The sequence below is a fragment of the Scyliorhinus torazame genome, chromosome 3 (assembly GCF_047496885.1).
Source record: "Scyliorhinus torazame isolate Kashiwa2021f chromosome 3, sScyTor2.1, whole genome shotgun sequence".
NCBI lineage: Eukaryota > Metazoa > Chordata > Chondrichthyes > Carcharhiniformes > Scyliorhinidae > Scyliorhinus > Scyliorhinus torazame.
The window spans coordinates 200,624,445-200,643,317 of record NC_092709.1 but is presented as its reverse complement, the minus strand read 5'-3'; the positions used below and the strand labels follow the sequence as shown (position 1 = coordinate 200,643,317).

General features: G+C 44.4%; 1 protein-coding gene across 4 annotated transcripts in view; it reads left to right on the top strand.

Annotated features, from left to right (window-relative positions):
- fryl (furry homolog, like) overlaps window positions 1-18,873 on the top strand; it is a 683,156-nt gene that overhangs the window by 316,243 nt on the left and 348,040 nt on the right. For all 4 annotated transcript variants that reach the window (XM_072496733.1, XM_072496730.1, XM_072496731.1 and 1 more), the window contains one exon: window positions 12,062-12,230. In XM_072496733.1, coding sequence (XP_072352834.1) covers window positions 12,062-12,230 — 169 coding nt within the window. The remainder of the gene's footprint in view (window positions 1-12,061; window positions 12,231-18,873) is intronic.

Below are 18,873 nucleotides of genomic sequence, written 5' to 3'. Positions count from 1 at the left end.
CAGATCTTAGCCACTAGCTACATAAAAAAGGCTTTTCCTCTTGTTGCCTTTTGTTCCTTTGTCATTCACTTTAAATTGATGCTCTTTAATCCTTTACCTTTTCCACCAATGAAAACAATTTCTCCCTATCTACTCTATCCAGACCCCTTATAATTTTCACCAGCTCGATCAAATCCCCTCTCAACCTTCGCTGAGAAGAATAATCCAGCTTCTCCAATCTATCCATGGAACTGAAATCCCTTATCCATGGAACATTCCTATGAATCTTTTTTGCATCCTCTTTAATGAATCAACATGCTTCCTAAAATTTGGGACCCAGAACTGGTCACTGTACTACTTAATGCGGCAGGGCCAGTGTTTTCTCAGGGTTCATTCTAAGTTTAAAAAGTCCAGGATCTGGTATGCCTTATTAACCTCTTTCTCCTAATTTTGTCCCAGCAACAGTGAAGGAACAATGATGAAAGTTCCAAGTCAGGCTGGTGTGTGACATGGAGGGGATCATGCAAGTGGTGGCATTCCCACCTGTCTGCTGTCCTTTTCCTTCTCGGTGGTAGAGGGTGCAGTTTTGGATGATGCTGTTCAAAGATGCTTGACTTGTTGCTGCAATGCATCTTGTATATGGTACCCACTGCTGCCATTGTGCATCAGTGGTGATGGGAGTAAATATTTAATGTGGTGGATGGGGTGCCGAATCAAGCAGCCAGCTTTGTCCTAGATGCTGCCGAGTATCTTCCAGACAAGTATGGTTGTCGATTTTGGGCAGGCTCTGGAGAGTCGGGAGTTGAGTTACTGAACGCAGAATTCCCAGCCTCTGACCTGTTCTTGTAGATACAGTATTTATATGGTTGGTACAGTTATGTTTCTAGAACAAAGAACAAAGAAATGTACAGCACAGGAACAGGCCCTTCGGCCCTCCAAGCCCGTGCCGACCATGCTGCCCGATTAAACTACAATCTTCTACACTTCCTGGGTCCGTATCCCTCTATTCCCATCCTATTCATGTATTTGTCAAGGTGCCCCTTAAATGTCACTATCGTCCCTGCTTCCACCACCTCCTCCGGTAGCGAGTTCCAGGCACCCACTACCCTCTGCGTAAAAAACTTGCCTCGTACATCTACTCTAAACCTTGCCCCTCTCACCTTAAACCTATGCCCCCTAGTAATTGACCCCTCTACCCCAGGGAAAAGCCTCTGACTATCCACTCTGTCTATGCCCCTCATAATTTTGTAGACCTCTATCAGGTCGCCCCTCAACCTCCTTCGTTCCAGTGAGAACAAACCGAGTTTATTCAACCGCTCCTCATAGCTAATGCCCTCCATACCAGGCAACATTCTGGTAAATCTCTTCTGCACCCTCTCTAAAGCCTCCACATCCTTCTGGTAGTGTGGTGACCAGAATTGAACACTATACTCCCAAGTGTGGCCTAACTAAGGTTCTATACAGCTGCAACATGACTTGCCAATTCTTATACTCAATGCCCCGGCCAATGAAGGCAAGCATGCCGTATGCCTTCTTGACTACCTTCTCCACCTGTGTTGCCCCTTTCAGTGACCTGTGGACCTGTACTCCTAGATCTCTTTGACTTTCAATACTCTTGAGGGTTCTACCATTCACTGTATATTCCGTACCTGCATTAGACCTTCCAAAATGCATTACCTCACATTTGTCCGGATTAAACTCCATCTGCCATCTCTCCGCCCAAGTCTCCAAACAATCTAAATCCTGCTGTATCCTCTGACAGTCCTCATCGCTATCCGCAATTCCACCAACCTTTGTGTCGTCTGCAAACTTACTAATCAGACCAGTTACATTTTCCTCCAAATCATTTATATATACTACAAACAGCAAAGGTCCCAGCACTGATCCCTGTGGAACACCACTGGTCACAGCCCTCCAATTAGAAAAGCATCCTTCCATTACTACTCTCTGCCTTCTATGTCCTAGCCAGTTCTGTATCCACCTTGCCAGCTCACCCCTGATCCCGTGTGACTTCACCTTTTGTACTAGTCTACCATGAGGGACCTTGTCAAAGGCCTTACTGAAGTCCATATAGACAACATCCACTGCATCAATCATCTTTGTGACCGCCTCGAAAAACTCTATCAAGTTAGTGAGACATGACCTCCCCTTCACAAAACCATGCTGCCTCTCACTAATACGTCCATTTGCTTCCAAATGGGAGTAGATCCTGTCTCGAAGAATTCTCTCCAGTAATCTCCCTACCACTGAAGTAAAGCTCACCGGCCTGTAGTTCCCTGGATTATCCTTGCTACCCTTCTTAAACAGAGGAACAACATTGGCTATTCTCCAGTCCTCCGGGACATCCCCTGAAGACAGTGAGGATCCAAAGATTTCTGTCAAGGCCTCAGCAATTTCCTCTCCAGCCTCCTTCAGTATTCTGGGGTAGATCCCATCAGGCCCTGGGGACTTAGCTACCTTAATATTTTTTAAGATACCCAACACCTCGTCTTTTTGGATCTCAATGTGACCCAGGCTATCTACACACCCTTCTCCAGACTCAACATCTACCAATTTCTTCTCTTGGTGAATACTGATGCAAAGTATTCATTTAGTACCTCGCCCATTTCCTCTGGCTCCACACATAGATTCCCTTGCCTATCCTTCAGTGGGCCAACCCTTTCCTTGGCTACCCTCTTGCTTTTTATGTACGTGTAAAAAGCCTTGGGATTTTCCTTAACCCTATTTGCCAATGACTTTTCGTGACCCCTTCTAGCCCTCCTGACTCCATGCTTAAGTTCCTTCCTACTTTCTTTATATTCCACACAGGCTTCGTCTGTTCCCAGCCTTTTAGCCCTGACAAATGCCTCCTTTTTCTTTTTGACGAGGCCTACAATATCTCTCGTTATCCAAGCTTCCCGAAAATTGCCGTATTTATCCTTCTTCCTCACAGGAACATGCCGGTCCTGAATTCCTTTCAACTGACAGTTGAAAGCCTCCCACATGTCAGATGTTGATTTGCCCTCAAACATCCGCCCCCAATCTATGTTCTTCAGTTCCCGCCTCACTGCCCTCTGAGGTGTCCTCCCGCAGTACAGCTGTGATATTCTCCCTAACCAGTAGCGCAACTCCGCCTCCCCTTTTACATCCCCCTCTATCCCGCCTGAAACATCTAAATCCTGGAACGTTTAGCTGCCAGTCCTGCCCTTCCCTCAACCAGGTCTCTGTAATGGCAACAACATCATAGTTCCAAGTACTAATCCAAGCTCTAGGTTCATCTGCCTTACCCGTAATACTTCTTGCATTAAAACATATGCACTTCAGGCCACCAGACCCGCTGTGTTCAGCAGCTTCTCCCTGTCTGCTCTGCCTCAGAGCCCCACTGTCCCTATTCCCTAGTTCTCCCTCAATGCTCTCACCTTCTGACCTATTGCTCCCGTGCCCACCCCCCTGCCATACTAGTTTAAACCCTCCCGTCTGACACTAGCAAACCTCGCGGCCAGGATATTTATGCCTCTTCTGTTTAGATGCAACCCGTCCTTATATAGGTCACACCTGCACCGGAAGAGCTCCCAGTGGCCCAGATAAAGGAAACCCTCCCTCCTACACCAGCTGTTTAGCCACGTGTTTAGCTGCTCTATCTTCCTATTTCTAGCCTCACTGGCACGTGGCACAGGGGGTAATCCCGAGATTACAACCCTAGAGGTCCTGTCTTTTACCTTTCTGCCTAGCTCCCTGAACTCCTGCTGCAGGACCTCATGCCCCTTCCTGCCTATGTCGTTAGTACCAATATGTACAACGACCTCTTGCTGTTTGCCCTCCCCCTTCAGGATGCCCTCTACCCGTTCGGAGACATCCTGGACCCTGGCATCAGGGAGGCAACATACCATCCTGGAGTCTCTTTCACATCCACAGAAGCTGTGCCCCTGACTATAGAGTCCCCTATTACTATTGCTCTTCTGCGCTTTGACCCTCCCTTCTGAACATCAGAGCCAGCCGTGGTGCCACTGCTCTGGCTGTTGCTGTTTTCCCCTGATAGGCTATCCCCCCCGACAGTATCCAAAGGGGTATACCTGTTTGAGAGGGGGACAACCACAGGGGATTCCTGCACCGACTGCCTGCCCTTTCTTGTGGTCACCCATTTCTCTGCCTGCACCTTGGGTGTAACCACATTTATATAACTGCGATCTATGACGCTTTCCGCCACCTGCATGCTCCTAAGTGCATCCAATTGCTGCTCCAACCGAACCATGCGGTCTGTGAGGAGCTCCAGTTGGGTGCACTTTCTGCAGATGAAGCCATCCGGGATGCTGGAAGCCTCCCGGACCTGCCACATCTCACAGTCAGAGCACTGCACCCCTCTAACTGACATTGCATCAATTAATTAAAATTAAAAGTTTAAAAAACATTTTTTTTTTATATATTAAAACATTTTTTTTAAAAAAGTTACTGTTAACTATCTGTGTCCTAGCACTAGATTTCTAATATAAATGCGAAAGCTAAATATAATACTCTCCGAGCTCTGGCTTAGATTCCCCATTAAATTATAATTAAGTAATTATGTTTAATTAGTTACTAATGCTTAATTTTTTAATTTAGTGTAGATTCCCAACCAGCCACTCGGGTCACAGCTTTTCTGTGATGTCACTTCAGTTTCCCCCCGACACACAATTTGAAAAAGGTATAAAAGTAAAAATGAGTAAAAATCACTTACTTACCTTCTGAGGGTCTTAGATGTTCTCAGGTTCTCTCCCTGACAGAGACTGCTCCTCCTCCTCCGAACAGCTCCCGAAACTAGACCGCGATCTTTTAAAATCTCCGCTCTGACTCGCAGCTCCTGCGCTTTTTAAATCTCCCGCGCTTTTAAAATCTCCTGGCTCTCTCTCCTCCTGCGCTGTTTTCAATGTCCCGGCTCACTCACCCCTCGCACTGTTTTCACTGTCCCGGCTCACTCACCTCCCGCGCTGTTTTCAATGTCCCGGCTCACTCACCTCCCGCGCTGTTTTCAATGTCCTGGCTCACTCAGCTCCCGCGCTGTTTTCAATGTCCCGGCTCACTCAGCTCCCGCGCTGTTTTCACTGTCCCGGCTCACTCAGCTCCCGCGCTGTTTTCAATTTTCTGATCAATTGTAACCCCCAGGATGTTGATGGTAGCACCAGATGTTTTAATTTGCTATCTCTGTTGACCATGAAAGTTTGGAGTACTGCCTGTCTTGTACCTCTTCGTGCAAGTCGACCTGTAATGCTCCACAGAACTCCATGTTATTGCCTTCACATGAGTTCACAAAATCTCAATCATTACAGTGCAGAAGGCCATTCAACTCATTAAGTAAGAACTGACTCTCTGAAAGAGTTTACTACCTCATCCCACTCTCCTTCCTTCTCCCCGTAACTCTGCACATTATTTCTTTTCAGATAGCAATCCAATTCCCTTTTGAATACTTTGATCGAACCTGCACCATCTCAGGAAGTTCATTCCAGACCCCAGCCATCTTCTGGGTGAAAAATAATGTCCTCACATTACTTTTACACATTTTACCAATTACTTTGAATCGGTGCCCTCTAGTTCTTGATGCTGTCTTGAGTAGGAACGGTTTCTCACTACCCTGCCCAAATCCCTCAATCTTGAATAGTTCCATCAAGTCTCCTCTCAGCTTTCTTTTCCCCCAGGAAAACAGTCCCATCCTCTCCAATGTATCCTCATAGCTACAAATCTTTATCCATCAAATCATTCTTATGAATCTCATCTCTACTCTGTCCAATGACACGCACACACGGGGAGGACGGGCGGACTCCGCACAGACGGTGACCCAAGCCGGAATCGAATCTGTGACCCTGGAGCTTTCTTTGTCTACAGGAATAGTGCCAGAAGACTAGAGGATAGCAAATGTTGTCCCCTTGTTCAAGAAGGGGAGTAGAGACAAACCCAGTAACTAGAGACCAGTGAGCCTTACTTCTGTTGTGGGCAAAATCTTGGAAAGGTTTATAAGAGATAGGATGTATAATCATCTGGAAAGGAATAATTTGATTAGAGATAGTCAACACGGTTTTGTGAAGGGTAGGTCGTGCCTCTCAAACCTTATTGAGTTCTTTGAGAAGGTAACCAAACAGGTGGATGAGGGTAAAGCAGTTGATGTGGTGTATATGGATTTCAGTAAAGCGTTTGATAAGCTTCCCCACGATAGGCTACTGCAGAAAATGCAGAGGCATGGGATTCAGGGTGATTTAGCAGTTTGGATCAGAAATTGGCTAGCTGGAAGAAGACAAAGGGTGGTGGTTGATGGGAAATGTTCAGACTGGAGTCCAGTTACTAGTGGTAAGATTCTTGGCAGTGTGGATGAGCAGAGAGATCTCGGTGTCCATGTACATAAATCCCTGAAAGTTGCCACCCAGGTTGAGAAGGTTGTTAAGACGGCGTACGGTGTGTTAGCTTTTATTGGTAGAGGGATTGAGTTTCGGAGCCATGAGGTCATGTTGCAGCTGTACAAAACTCTTGTGCGGCCGCATTTGGAGTATTGCGTGCAATTCTGGTCGCCGCATTATAGGAAGGATGTGGAAGCATTGGAACGGGTGCAGAGGAGATTTACCAGAATGTTGCCTGGTATGGAGGGAAGATCTTATGAGGGAAGGCTGAGGGACTTGAGGCTGTTCGTTAGCGAGAAGAAGGTTAAGAGGTGACTTAATTGAGGCATACAAGATGATCAGAGGATTAGATAGAGTGACCAGTGAGAGCCTTTTTCCTCGGATGGTGATGTCTAGCACGAGGGGACATAACTTTAAATTGAGGGGAGATAGATATAGGACAGATGTCAGAGGTAGGTTCTTTACTCAGAGAGTAGTAAGGGCGTGGCGTGCCCTGCCTGCAACAGTAGTGGACTCGCCAACACTAAGGGCATTCAAATGGTCATTGGATAGACATATGGACGATAAGGGAATAGTGTAGATGGGCTTTAGAGTGGTTTCACAGGTCGGCGCAACATCGAGGGCCGAAAGGCCTGTACTGCGCTGTAATGTTCTATGTTCTATCCTTCCTCAAGTACCCACGCCTGAATGTAGCACTCCAAATGAGGTCTAACAAGTGTCTTATACAAATTCAACATGACCTCCTTACTCTTGTATTCAATGTCCTTATTAATAAAGCCTAAGATACTATATGCTTTATTAACTGCTCTCTCAGCATGCCCTGCCATTTTCAATCACCTTGTGTACATATGCACTCAGGTCCCTCTGTTCTTGCTCCTCCTTTAGAGTTTCTCCCTTTATTTTGCACTCTCTCCATATTGTTCCTGCAAAAATGAATCACCCCCCACTTCTCTGCATTGAAGTTCAATTGCCGATTGTCTGCCCAATCCATCAACATGTTGTGTCCTTTGGAAGTTCAAGACTATCCTCATCAGTTGACAACATTTCCAATCTTTATATCATCTGCAAATTTTTAAATCATGTCCTGAATACCACAGTCTGGATCATTAATATATATCAGGAAGAGCAACGGTCCCAATACTGACCCCTGGGGAACTCCACAGTAAACCTTCCTTTAGTCTGAAAAACTCAGCCAATTTCTTATCCAAATGCCTACTCTCCCTTATATTCCATAAGCTAAAACTTTACTCACAAGTCTGTTATGTGCTACTGTATCAAATGCCTTTTGAAAATGTATACACACCACATCAACAGCGTTGCCCTCAAATGCCTTCTCTGTTACTTTCTCAAAAAACTCCTTGAGCATGATTTTCCCTTAATGAATCCATGTTGGCTTTCCTTAATTATCCTGCACTTGTCTAAGTGAAATTGATTTTGTCCCGAACTATAGGTTGTAGTAGTTTCCCCACTGCTAAAATCAAACTGGATGTGAGGGTAAGTTGCGAGGAAGATGCAAAGATGCTTCAGCGTGATTTGGACAAGTTGAGTGAGTGGGCAAATGCACGTCAGGTGCAGCATAATGTGGATAAATGTGAGGTTATCTGCTTTTGTAGTAAAAATAGGAAGGCAGATTATTATCTGAATAGCTATCGATCGAGAGAGGGGAATGTGCAATAAGACCTGGGTGTCCTTTTATACCAGTCACTGAAGGTAAGCATGCAGGTGCAGCAAGCGGTAAAGAAGGCAAATAGTATGTTGGCCTTCATTGTGAGCAGATTTGATTACAGGAGCAGGGACGTCTTGAGCAATTGGCCTTGTTGAGACCACACCTGGAATATTATGTACAGTTTTGGACTCCTTATCTAAAGAAGGATGTTCTTGCTGTGGAAGGAGTGCAGTGAAGGTTTACCAGACTGATTTCTGAGATGGCGGGACTGACAGATGAGAAAAGATTCAGTCGGTTACGATAATACTTGCTGGAGTTTAGAAGAATATGGAGGGATCCCATTGAAACCTATAAAATTCTTAACAGAACCACGCAGGGTAGATGCATGAAGGATGTCCTGTATGGTGGGGGAGTCCAGAACCAGAGGTCACAGTCTGAGGATACAGGGTGGATCATTTAGGACTGAGTTGAGAAATTTCTTCACCCAGATTGTGGTGAACCTGTGGAATTCGCTACCATAGAAAGCAGTTGAGGCCAAAGTATGTTTTCAAGAAGGAGTTAGATATATCTCTTGGGGCCAAAGGGATCAAAGGATATTGGGGGGGAAAGTGGGAACAGGTTACAGAGGTGAATGCTCAGCCATGATTATAATGAATGGCGGAGCAGACTCAGGCCAAAAGTCTACTGCCCCTATTTTCTATGTTTCTATGATCAAGGGTGTAACACTGGCAATTCTCCAGTCCACTAGGACCACCCCTGTGCCTCAGCAAGACTGGAAGATTATCACTAGTACCTCTGCAATTACCACTCCCTCAGTACGCTTTGATGCATCTCATCCAGTCCTGATACCGTATCAATTTTAATTAAAAATAGCCTCTCTAACACCACCTCCTTTGTAAGTTTGTGGACGACACAAAGGTTGGTGGAATTGCAGATAATGATGAGGACTGTCAGAGGATACAGCAGGATATAGATTTGCCGGAGAGATGGCAGACGTAGTTTAATCTGGACAAATGTGAGGTGATGCATTCTGGAGGGTCTAATACAGGTGGGAAACATACAGTTAATGGCAGAACCCTTAACGAGTATTGCCAAGCAAAGGGATCGGGGGTGTACAGGTCCCCAGGTCACTGAAAGTGGCAACGCAGGTGGAGAAGGTAGTCAAGAAGGCATACGGCATGCTTGGCTTCATCAGATGGGGCATTGAGTATAGAAATTGGCAAGTCATACACAGCTGTATAGAATCTTAGTTAGGCCACTTGAGTATAGTGTTCAATTCTGGTCGCCACAGTAAGAGAAGGATGTGGAGAGGGTACAGAAGAGGTTTACCAGGATGTTGCCTGGTATGAAGGGCATTAGCTGTGAGGAGAGGTTGGATGAACTCCGTTTGTTCTTACTGGAATGACGGAGGTTGAGGGGCCACCTGATAGAAGTCTACGAAGTTATGAGGGGCATGGACAGATGTATAGTCAGAAGCTTTTTCCCAGGGTGGAAGAGTCGATTACATGGGGACATAGGTTTAAGGTGCGATGGGCACAGTTTAGAGGAGATGTGCAAGGGAAATGTTTGACACAACGGGTAGTAGGTGCCTGGAACTCGCTGCCGGAGGAGGTGGTGGAAGCAAATACGATGGTGATGTTGAAAGGGCATCTTGACAAATACACTTGAGGGCAGCACGGTAGCATTGTGGATAGCACAATTGCTTCTCAGCTCCAGGGTCCCAGGTTCGATTCCGGCTTGGGTCACTGTGCGGAGTCTACACATCCTCCCCGTGTGTGCGTGGGTTTCCTCCGGGTGCTCCGGTTTCCTCCCACAGTCCAAAGATGTGCAGGTTATGATAAATTGCCTTTAGTGTCCAAAATTGCCCTTAGTGTTGGATGGGGTTACTGGGTTATGGGGATAGGGTGGCGATGTTGACCTTGGGAAGGGTACTCTTTCCAAGAGCCGGTGCAGACTTGATGGGCCGAATGGCCACCTTCTGCACTGTAAATGCTATGATAATCTATGATATGACATGAATAGCATGGGAATAGAGAGATATGTGCCCCAGAAGTGTAAAAAGTTTTAGGATCGACATGGCAGCATGGCAGGCATTTGTTCTTTGTTCTTTTGTTCTTTCCAATTATAAAATATCCTAGTGTATGAGTCAACTCGTCTCTCACCTCGGTCTGGGCTGCATCTTTTTCTTTGTTAAGACAGATGCAATATACCAATTTAATATATCTTCTGTTTCTCCAGCTTCCATGTGCAAGTCCCCCCTTTTTTTAATCCCCGATCGGCCCTAATATTTCTTGTCCCACCTTTTTATTATTTATATGCTTGTAGAAGACCTTGGGATTCCCTTTTATGTTCGCTGCCAGTCTCTTTTCATGCTCTCTCGATGCTTTTCCTGGTAGATTTTTCACTTCCTCTCTGGCCCTTAGATATTCAGTTTGATTTTCCATATTATTTTCAACCTGTTTACCTGACATCTGTTGTACGTGCATTTCTCCCTTTTCATCGTCATCTCTATATCCCTCATCATCCAAGGCTCTGCGGATTTATTTGCCCTACCTTTCCCCTTCAAGGGAATATACCTTGACATTGCCTGTAATACTTTTTCTTTTAAAGTGGCCCATTGACCAGCCACTATCTTTGCTGACAACATTTGATTCCAACTCACTCACCTCATGCATTCTCATCTCACCGAAGTTGGTTTTCCCCAAAATAATTATCCCTGCTCTGTATTGTTCCTTGTCCATCTTTATGGCCAATGTAAGCCTTGTGACTGGTTTATCACTGGTACCTCTGCAATTTCCACTGTCACCCCTTATCCGCAGCCCCCACCCGACTCCCAACTTTTTCTTCCTTTTCTGACTCTCCTAAGCACCTTGTATCTTGAAATATTTAATGCCTAGTTTTAGCCAGGTCTCTGTTATAGCAATAATATTGTAATTGCATTGTCAGCCTGTGCCTGTAGTTCAACAGTCTTATTAACCACACCCTGTGCATTCACATATGTGCACATTAACCCTGATTTAAACATTTTTACTTTCCCTCTTACTCTGAAGCCATCTAATAATGTACTATTCCCTACTCTAATTCCATCAAACTATCCAAGTATTCTGCTTACCTTGATACAGCCTCCTTAACAGTTAAAACTTCCCATTGCTAGTTTTTCTCCTCTCCACTCTGAATTCCCCCATAGGTTTCAATCCCCTGCCATGTCATTTAATCCCTCCCAAACAGCACTAGCAACCTCCCCGAGAAGACATTATTCACAGATCTGTCTTTCTTGCACAGGTCCCTCTTGCCCCAGAACCGATTCCAATGGCTCAAAAATCTAAAGCACTCCTTCCTACTCCATTCCTCCAGGCTTGTGTTGAACTGCTCAATGTTCTTACTGTTAGGCTTACTAACATGTAGCAATGGGAATAATCTTGAGATTACTGCTTTTGAAGTCCTGCCTTTTAATTCTCTTCCTAACTCCCTAAAATCCGATTTGGAGACCGCATTCCTTTCCTTACCCAATGTGGACCACAACCTCTGTCTGTTTACCTACCCCAAAACAATGTTTAGAGTGGAAAATTATGATGCAAGAAAAACAAAATGTGCTGTTAATAGATGACCTTTTTACCAAATTAATTTCATGTTTTCCTGGCCTGTAATGAAATTTGTATACCAAATTGAGATGAATACAGCCTCCACACAAATGTATATATAGGCTTTCTTATAATGCTCATTTAACTCAGTCTTTTCTTTTGAATCAGTGTACTTTTCCTGCTGTGGGTTTTATCTGAGGTAGTTTTGGATTGCCAATGGTATTGTTTAATATGGCCTTTAACCATGCATGAAGATACATCTAAACGTCCTTTTGGAGTACAAGAAACAAATAAAAGCAGCAGTGATTGAGAAAATCTTTATTTGCAATATGGCCAAAAGAAACCTTGAGATTGTTTGATTTGAAATATCTTGAGAATACTGTCCATGTTTCTTTGAGTATTGAGAGAGAGGAAAAGTAATTAACTTCCGCTGGGCAGATTTTGGTACTTGAGATCTAAAGGTTTACAGTGAAAAATTCCTCAAATTCTTTTAGATTTCAGGCAGTAAGAAAGAAGTTTATGACTGAGCTGAAGGAACTACGCCAGAAAGAGCAGAGCCCTCATGTAGTGCAAAGCATCATCAGTCTAATCATGGGAATGAAGTTCTTCCGGGTCAAAATGTATCCTGTGGAGGATTTTGAAGCTTCATTTCAGTTTATGCAGGTAAAGTGGACATTTGTATTTTAACAATCATTTAACTCGTGTATAAACCTTTAATTGACATGAACATTTACTGTTTCCTCATATCTCAAAGTTTAAGCGGATTTTCTCCAGCTCTCTTCACTTGAGAAGAAAATATAGTTTTTTTAAGTTAGCCTTTCAAATGAAGAAAAGGTAGCATGGTTGCACAGCAAGTTGCTGTAACATATGATGCAATGTGCTGTACTGCAAATTAGGAAATGGCTTTGGACAATTCTTACCATTCTTGGACATGCTGTGGAGGAATAAAGTAAAATAGTGGACTTGCCCTTCAGTGTGGGAAACAAAGTTGATGGATCATTGCGGCTTGATCTGGTCTTCCTCCTGCTTTCAACTCGAGAATAGCATTGGCAGGAACTAGAAGGAATTAGCTTGCCATGTTTTGGCCAGAAAACATTGTGTAATGGAGGAGTATCAAAGCAAATTTAACATGCATTATAGGCTCTGTATAAATATTAGTTGTTGTAGTAAGAAAATAATGGTAAGGTTATCAGTGCTCACTGTTATCAAAGTGTAAATCAGACAACAATTTGACCACAGGCGAGGTTCCAGAGGACTGGAGAATAGCCAATGTTATCCCTCTGTTTAAAAAGGGAAGTAGGGATAATCCAGGTAATTATAGGTCGGTGAGCCTGACATCAGTGGTGGAGAAGCTGTTGGAAAAGATACTGAGGGACAGGATTTATTCACATTTGGAAGCAAATGGACTTGTTAGTGGTTTTGTGTGGGGAAGGTCATGTCTCACCAACTTGATAGAGGCTTTTGAGGAGGTGACAAAATTAATTAATGAGGGAAAGGTCGTGGATGTTGTCTACATGGACTTTAGTAAGGCCTTTGACAAGGTCCCTCATTGCAGACTGGTACAAAAGGTAAAGTTGCATGGGATTCGGGGTGTGCAAGCTGGATGGATAAAGAACTGGCTTGGCAACAGGGAGTAACAGTGGAATTGAGTTTTTCAGAATGGGAATCAGTGCTGGGATCACTGTTGTTTGTAATATATATATAAATGATCTGTAGGAAAATATAGATGGTCTGATTAGCAAGTTTGCAGATGACACGAAGATAGGTCGAGCTGCATATAGTGAAGGGGACTGAGAATACAGCGGAATATAGGTAGATTGGAAAGTTGGGCAGAGAAATGGCAGGTGGAGTTCAATCCGGACAAATGCGAGGTGATGCATTTTGGAAGATCAAATTCAGGTGTGAATGATACAGTAAATGGCAGAAGCCTTAGGAACATTGACAGCCAGAGGAATCTGAGCATTCAGGTCCACAGTTCCATGAAAGTGGCAATGCAGGTGGATAAGAAGACATATGGCTTGCTTGCCTTCATCGACCAGGACATGTTACAGTTGTGTAAAACTTTAGTTAGGCCACATTTGGAATATTACGTGCAGTTCTGGTCGACACACTACCAGAGGGATTGAATGCTTTGGAGAGAGTGTAAAGAAGGTTTACCAGGATGTTGCCTGGTCTGGAGCGTGTTACCTATGAGGAGAGGTTGAATAAACTTGGATTGTTTTCGTTGGAAAGACGGAGGCCGAGGAGAGACCTGATTGAGGTCTACAAAATTACGAGAGGTGTAGACAGGATGCATAGTCGGAAGCTTTTTCCCAGGGTGGAATTCTCAATTACAAGGGGACACAGGTTCAAGGTGAGAGGGGGAATGCTTGGGTAAGATGTGCGGGGAACGTTTTTCATGCAGAGGGTGATAGGTGCCCGGGACACGTTGCCAGTGGAGGTGGTGGAGACGGGTGCGAAAGCAACATTTTAAGATATATCAAAAATAACTCGTTGAGAGACCTTGTAGTCAGATACATGTAAGAGAGTGCTATTGTGCGACTTAGATACTACTAAACTCGCCAGAAAATGTTCGGGTTTATTCATTTTAATTTAAGTGGATTTTTAACAATGTGATGAGTCTTAAATCCTGCCAATCAACATCTCTGTCACAAATAATTAACTCATGCAAACTAATTTACAACTGTGAAAGTCTATTCATTGGATTTTAATTATTGTTGATTTAAAAATAAAATATAATTCTCTTCATCTTTCTATCTATTTTGCCTCTTTCCCCAATCCCATCTTTTTCCACCTGTTTATTTTGTTTTCTGTGGATGATTTGACATTGAATTAACTAACTTTAACTTACGCATCCTAGTTTAGATTCTGTGCATCTCATTAACTATTCTTTAGTCTGATTAATTAAGAAGATACACAGTTGCTTGCTCTGTTAACCAGGTTCCAATCCCCCTGTTGAGGCTGCCATACTGAAATGGATTCCTTATCACCCCATTGAAAGTTTGTAAGTGCAAGTTAATTCAGTCATTTGCTGCTGATCACAAAATTCGACCTTAATTTCAGGTTGATTACCTATCATCAGAACTGGAGATCTACAGGAACAGTGGGCGGGATTCTCAGCGCCCACGCTGGCTTGGAGAATCTGAGTTGACGCCGAGACGGCCCCTGACGCCGGGACGCGATTCTCCGACGCCGGGACGCGATTCTCAAGTGACCAGAGAATCACCGGCAGCCGCGCGCGTGGTTGACGCGGCGCCGGTCGGGGACCAACGAAAGAGGCCCCGCTGCGATTCTCCGTGGTCGACTGGCCGAGTTCCCGCTGGCATGGTTCTAACATGATTCCACCCGGCGGGAGCTCGGACCCGCAGCCCCGGTGACCGTCCTGGTGGGGGGGCGGGGTATCAGACTCCGGGGGAGGGGGGCCTCCACAACGGCCAGGCCTGCGATTGGGGGCCACCGATTGTCAGGCGCGCGCGATCCGGGGTGGGGGGGGACGGACCTGCCGGCCCGCTGTGCTGCTGTGTGGCTCCGCCATGTTGCGCTGTGCCGGCGCGCATGCGGCCGCCATGCGTGGACCTGCGGCGAGCAGTGCAGGGCCGCGTGTGGCAGCTGGAGCAGCGGGGAGCACTCCAGCGCCGTGCTGGCCCCCTGTGGGCAACAGAATCGCTGGGCCAAGAGGCACTCCGGAGTTTACACCGGCGCCAACACTTAGTCCCGTTTTCAGAGAATCCGGGCCATAGATTTTTTGGTCGCTTGTCTAGTACAATTAGCAATTCTGTGTGTACTTATAAATGTTGTACTTTTTTCTGCAGGCTATGAATTGTAGTGGTAAAGAGAACAATTATTAGTCGTTACAATGTGCTAGATTTGTCTTACTTTTCAGAAGCAACAAAAAGAAAACTAGTCAAAATATCACAGGCAACTTAATTTGCAAAGTGTTATCAAAATCAATGAAAATTTTGTTAGAGGCCAAAAGGCCACCTCCTGCACTGTAACTGTTTTGATTCTATGCATTGAGAAATATAGGCATTGTGGTTCAAATTTAAACTGAATTGAAATAATAAATTTCAATATAAATCTATGAAGACTACACTTTTGCATTTTTTAAGAATACAGTTTCATATTTGAATGGTCAATCTAGATGTATATTTAATAATGCAATAATCAAAATCAACAAGAAAAAGAAAATCAAGCAATGGGTTTGGCACCATCACTGATGAGATAGTTATGGATCCTCTGTGATCTTGTCCACAAGCAGCTGCTTCATGAGAAAGATTTAACATTGCAATCAGCCATCAGCATCTGCATGTTAAACAAGCAGTCAAACAAAAAGCAGCGAGGAGTTAAGGTGGGAAACACATGTTTTTGCGGCACAGGGCACACCTTGCTCCAACTGTGGAGACCTCAGAACAGAATAGTGTGTTTGATAAGTACAGCAATTAATGAGTAAAATGGAACCAATTTGTGAAATGTTGCTAATCTAAACCACAGCAGCCTTCCTATGCCACCAGCTACATTGCAGCTGGTCATGGGCAGCACGGTGGCACAGTGGTTAGCATTGCTGCCTCACAGCTCCATGGACCTGGGTTTAATTCTGGTCTTGGGTGTGGAGTTTGCACATTCTCTCCATGTCTGCGTGGGTTTACTCAGGGTGCTCCGGCTTCCTCCTACAGTCCAAAGATGTGCAGGTCAGGTGGATTGGCATGGTATTATTTTAAAGTATTGTATGTGTGAGCCATGCTAGTCAAAAAGTAGTGGATTTATTTAATTTAACTGGACGTACAATATTTGTTCGCCATATACTTTGAAACAAAAGTTACTTTTATAATTTCCTTCGCTGACATTTTCTCATTTTCCTCTCTTTTTTTTTTTTGGTTTGCCTGATCTAATGAATTCCTTTGAAGGTGTTCATGATTTACTCACAGGCCTCACCTGGAATGTTGCAAATGTCACAGCCAGAATGTATTTGCTTCCTTGCTGTCTGTAATCAGTATGTTTTGAATGGAAGGAGGGTAGTCTTTACTTATCCATGGAGTGTGTATTTCATTAAATAATTCAGCAGCAATCTTTCATGAGTTTAAAAATAAAGTGTGTGAGAATTACCTTTCCCCAATTAACATAATGCCATACACGTGACGACACGTGGTTACACAGATACTGGTTGGATACAGATAAAGATAATGAACTTTCACAAATTGCAATTAATTTAGGTTTTCTGGCCTCCCACGTGATAGGCCTGTGGTTTCTTAAATGGATTTAATGTCTAAAGTTGAAGTGGGGATCTTGCAGAGTGAAGTGTTCAGAGAAGTTTGGGAGGTTCCTTGTTGTCGAATATCCAGAAGATTGCTTCTCAGATGAGCTTTGAAACTGGAACAGATAAAATACTTGACTTGCAACTAGTTTCAGAGTCTGGTTCTCAGACTGGCTGACAACTGATAGTCCTTTAAAGGCAAAGGTGGCACAGTCTTTCACTGCAGTTGTTGTCAGTATTCTTCTGCAGTCTGCCCCACAGGGCAAAAAGCAGCTGTAGTCACTAGCCCAGAGGTAGTGTTAACAACCACTGAGGAGGAGGAAGCCTCAGAGAATGCAGCCCCAATCCTTGCTTTGCACTTAGCACCAGGAGAGGTATATAGGCCTTAGTGGGAATATGCAAGTCGGCTCGAATGGGACCACACACACAGAGCACATCACAGTTGCAAGACCAGGTGTGGGAGACTGAGATAGTGTAGACCTCTGGCATTCAGAGGCGACTCAGATGCTGAGCCAGTCTGACGACGAATCTTTGGAGATGCTGGAAGTACAGTATGAGGTATGTGGAGATGTTGAAGATATGATTCTAGAGGCATTAAGAGCACTGTCACTGACGGTGGAGGAATCCATCCAGGCCATGAGCGCTGCCATCACCCGTTCTACGGAATATCTGACTTCCTCCATAAAGAGCTTTAGAACATAAGAACTAGGAACAGGAGTAGGCCATCTGGCCCCTCGAGCCTGCTCCGCCATTCAATGAGATCATGGCTGATCTTTGTGGACTCAGCTCCACTCTCCGGCCCGTACACCATATCCCCGAATCCCTTTATTCTTTAGAAAGGTATCTATCTTTTTCTTAAAAACGTTTAAAGAAGGAGCCTCAACTGCTTCACTGGGCAAGGAATTCCAGAGATTCACAACCCTTTGGGTGAAGAAGTTCCTCCTAAACTAGGTCCTAAATCTACTTCCCCTTATTTTGAGGCTATGCCCCCTTTGTGACTGTCATGGAAGGCCAAACCCAGCAACTCAGTGATGGGATACTGGGTGTTGACCTGCACCCTATCGCCATCTTTCTAAGCCCTGGAGTCCAGAACCAGGGCAAGGGATGGGATGAGACCGCTGGTCAATCCCAGGGAAGCAGGGGCGTCCAATGGTCCTCATGGCGAATGCTAAAAGCTTCTGCTCTTTCATGAAGAAAATCAAAACAGAAGATGTGGGCGTTTCAGATATCGAAATAGACAGAAGTGATCCTATGGGTAAAGCAGAAGCACGAAATGATCAATTTTGCAGTGTATTTAACAGAGAAGATTTAACACATTCTCAGCTTTGATGGTGACTAATTGCCAGACATACTAAATCTCATAATTTTTTTAAAGAAGGGTATTTTGAAATTTTTGTAAGAAATAAATCCAAATAAAGCTCCAGGTGAAAAGCCCCCCCCCCCCCAAATTTTAAAGCTCGCAGCTGGTGACCTGGATTTAATATTGATCAAACTCTTTCAAGACTCAATCAGACTCCGCTACTTACCAGATCAGTAAAGAAGAGCTAACATAGCATATTTATCAGAGTTATTTGCAAATTGCTTTACTATATATTTTTCATTCTCGTGTATGAAGCAGTATGAAGCCCCCAATATCCTGGTAAATATTCAGCATGGTTTTCAGTTAAACAGACCTGTCAAAATAGTTTGGACACTGTCAATGATCTGGCTTCAAGTCTCATAAGAGATTAAACAAGTGGCAGTGGGTCATGCAAAAACATCACCCTATGATAAAACTGCTAACACATAGACAACTTCAAGGCAATGAGATAAATAGCGGTAGAATGTTTCCAGAAGTTCATTCAGAGAATTATAGAATCCCTACAGTGCAGAAGGAGGCCATTCAGTCCATCGAGTCTGCACAGACCCTCAGATGGAGCATCCCACCCAGGCCCACGCCCCCACCTATCCCCCGTAACCGCACCTAGCCTTTTTTGGACACTATGGACACATCTAACCACATCTTTGAACTGTGAGGAGAAACCTGAGAACCAGGAGGAAACCCACGCAGACACA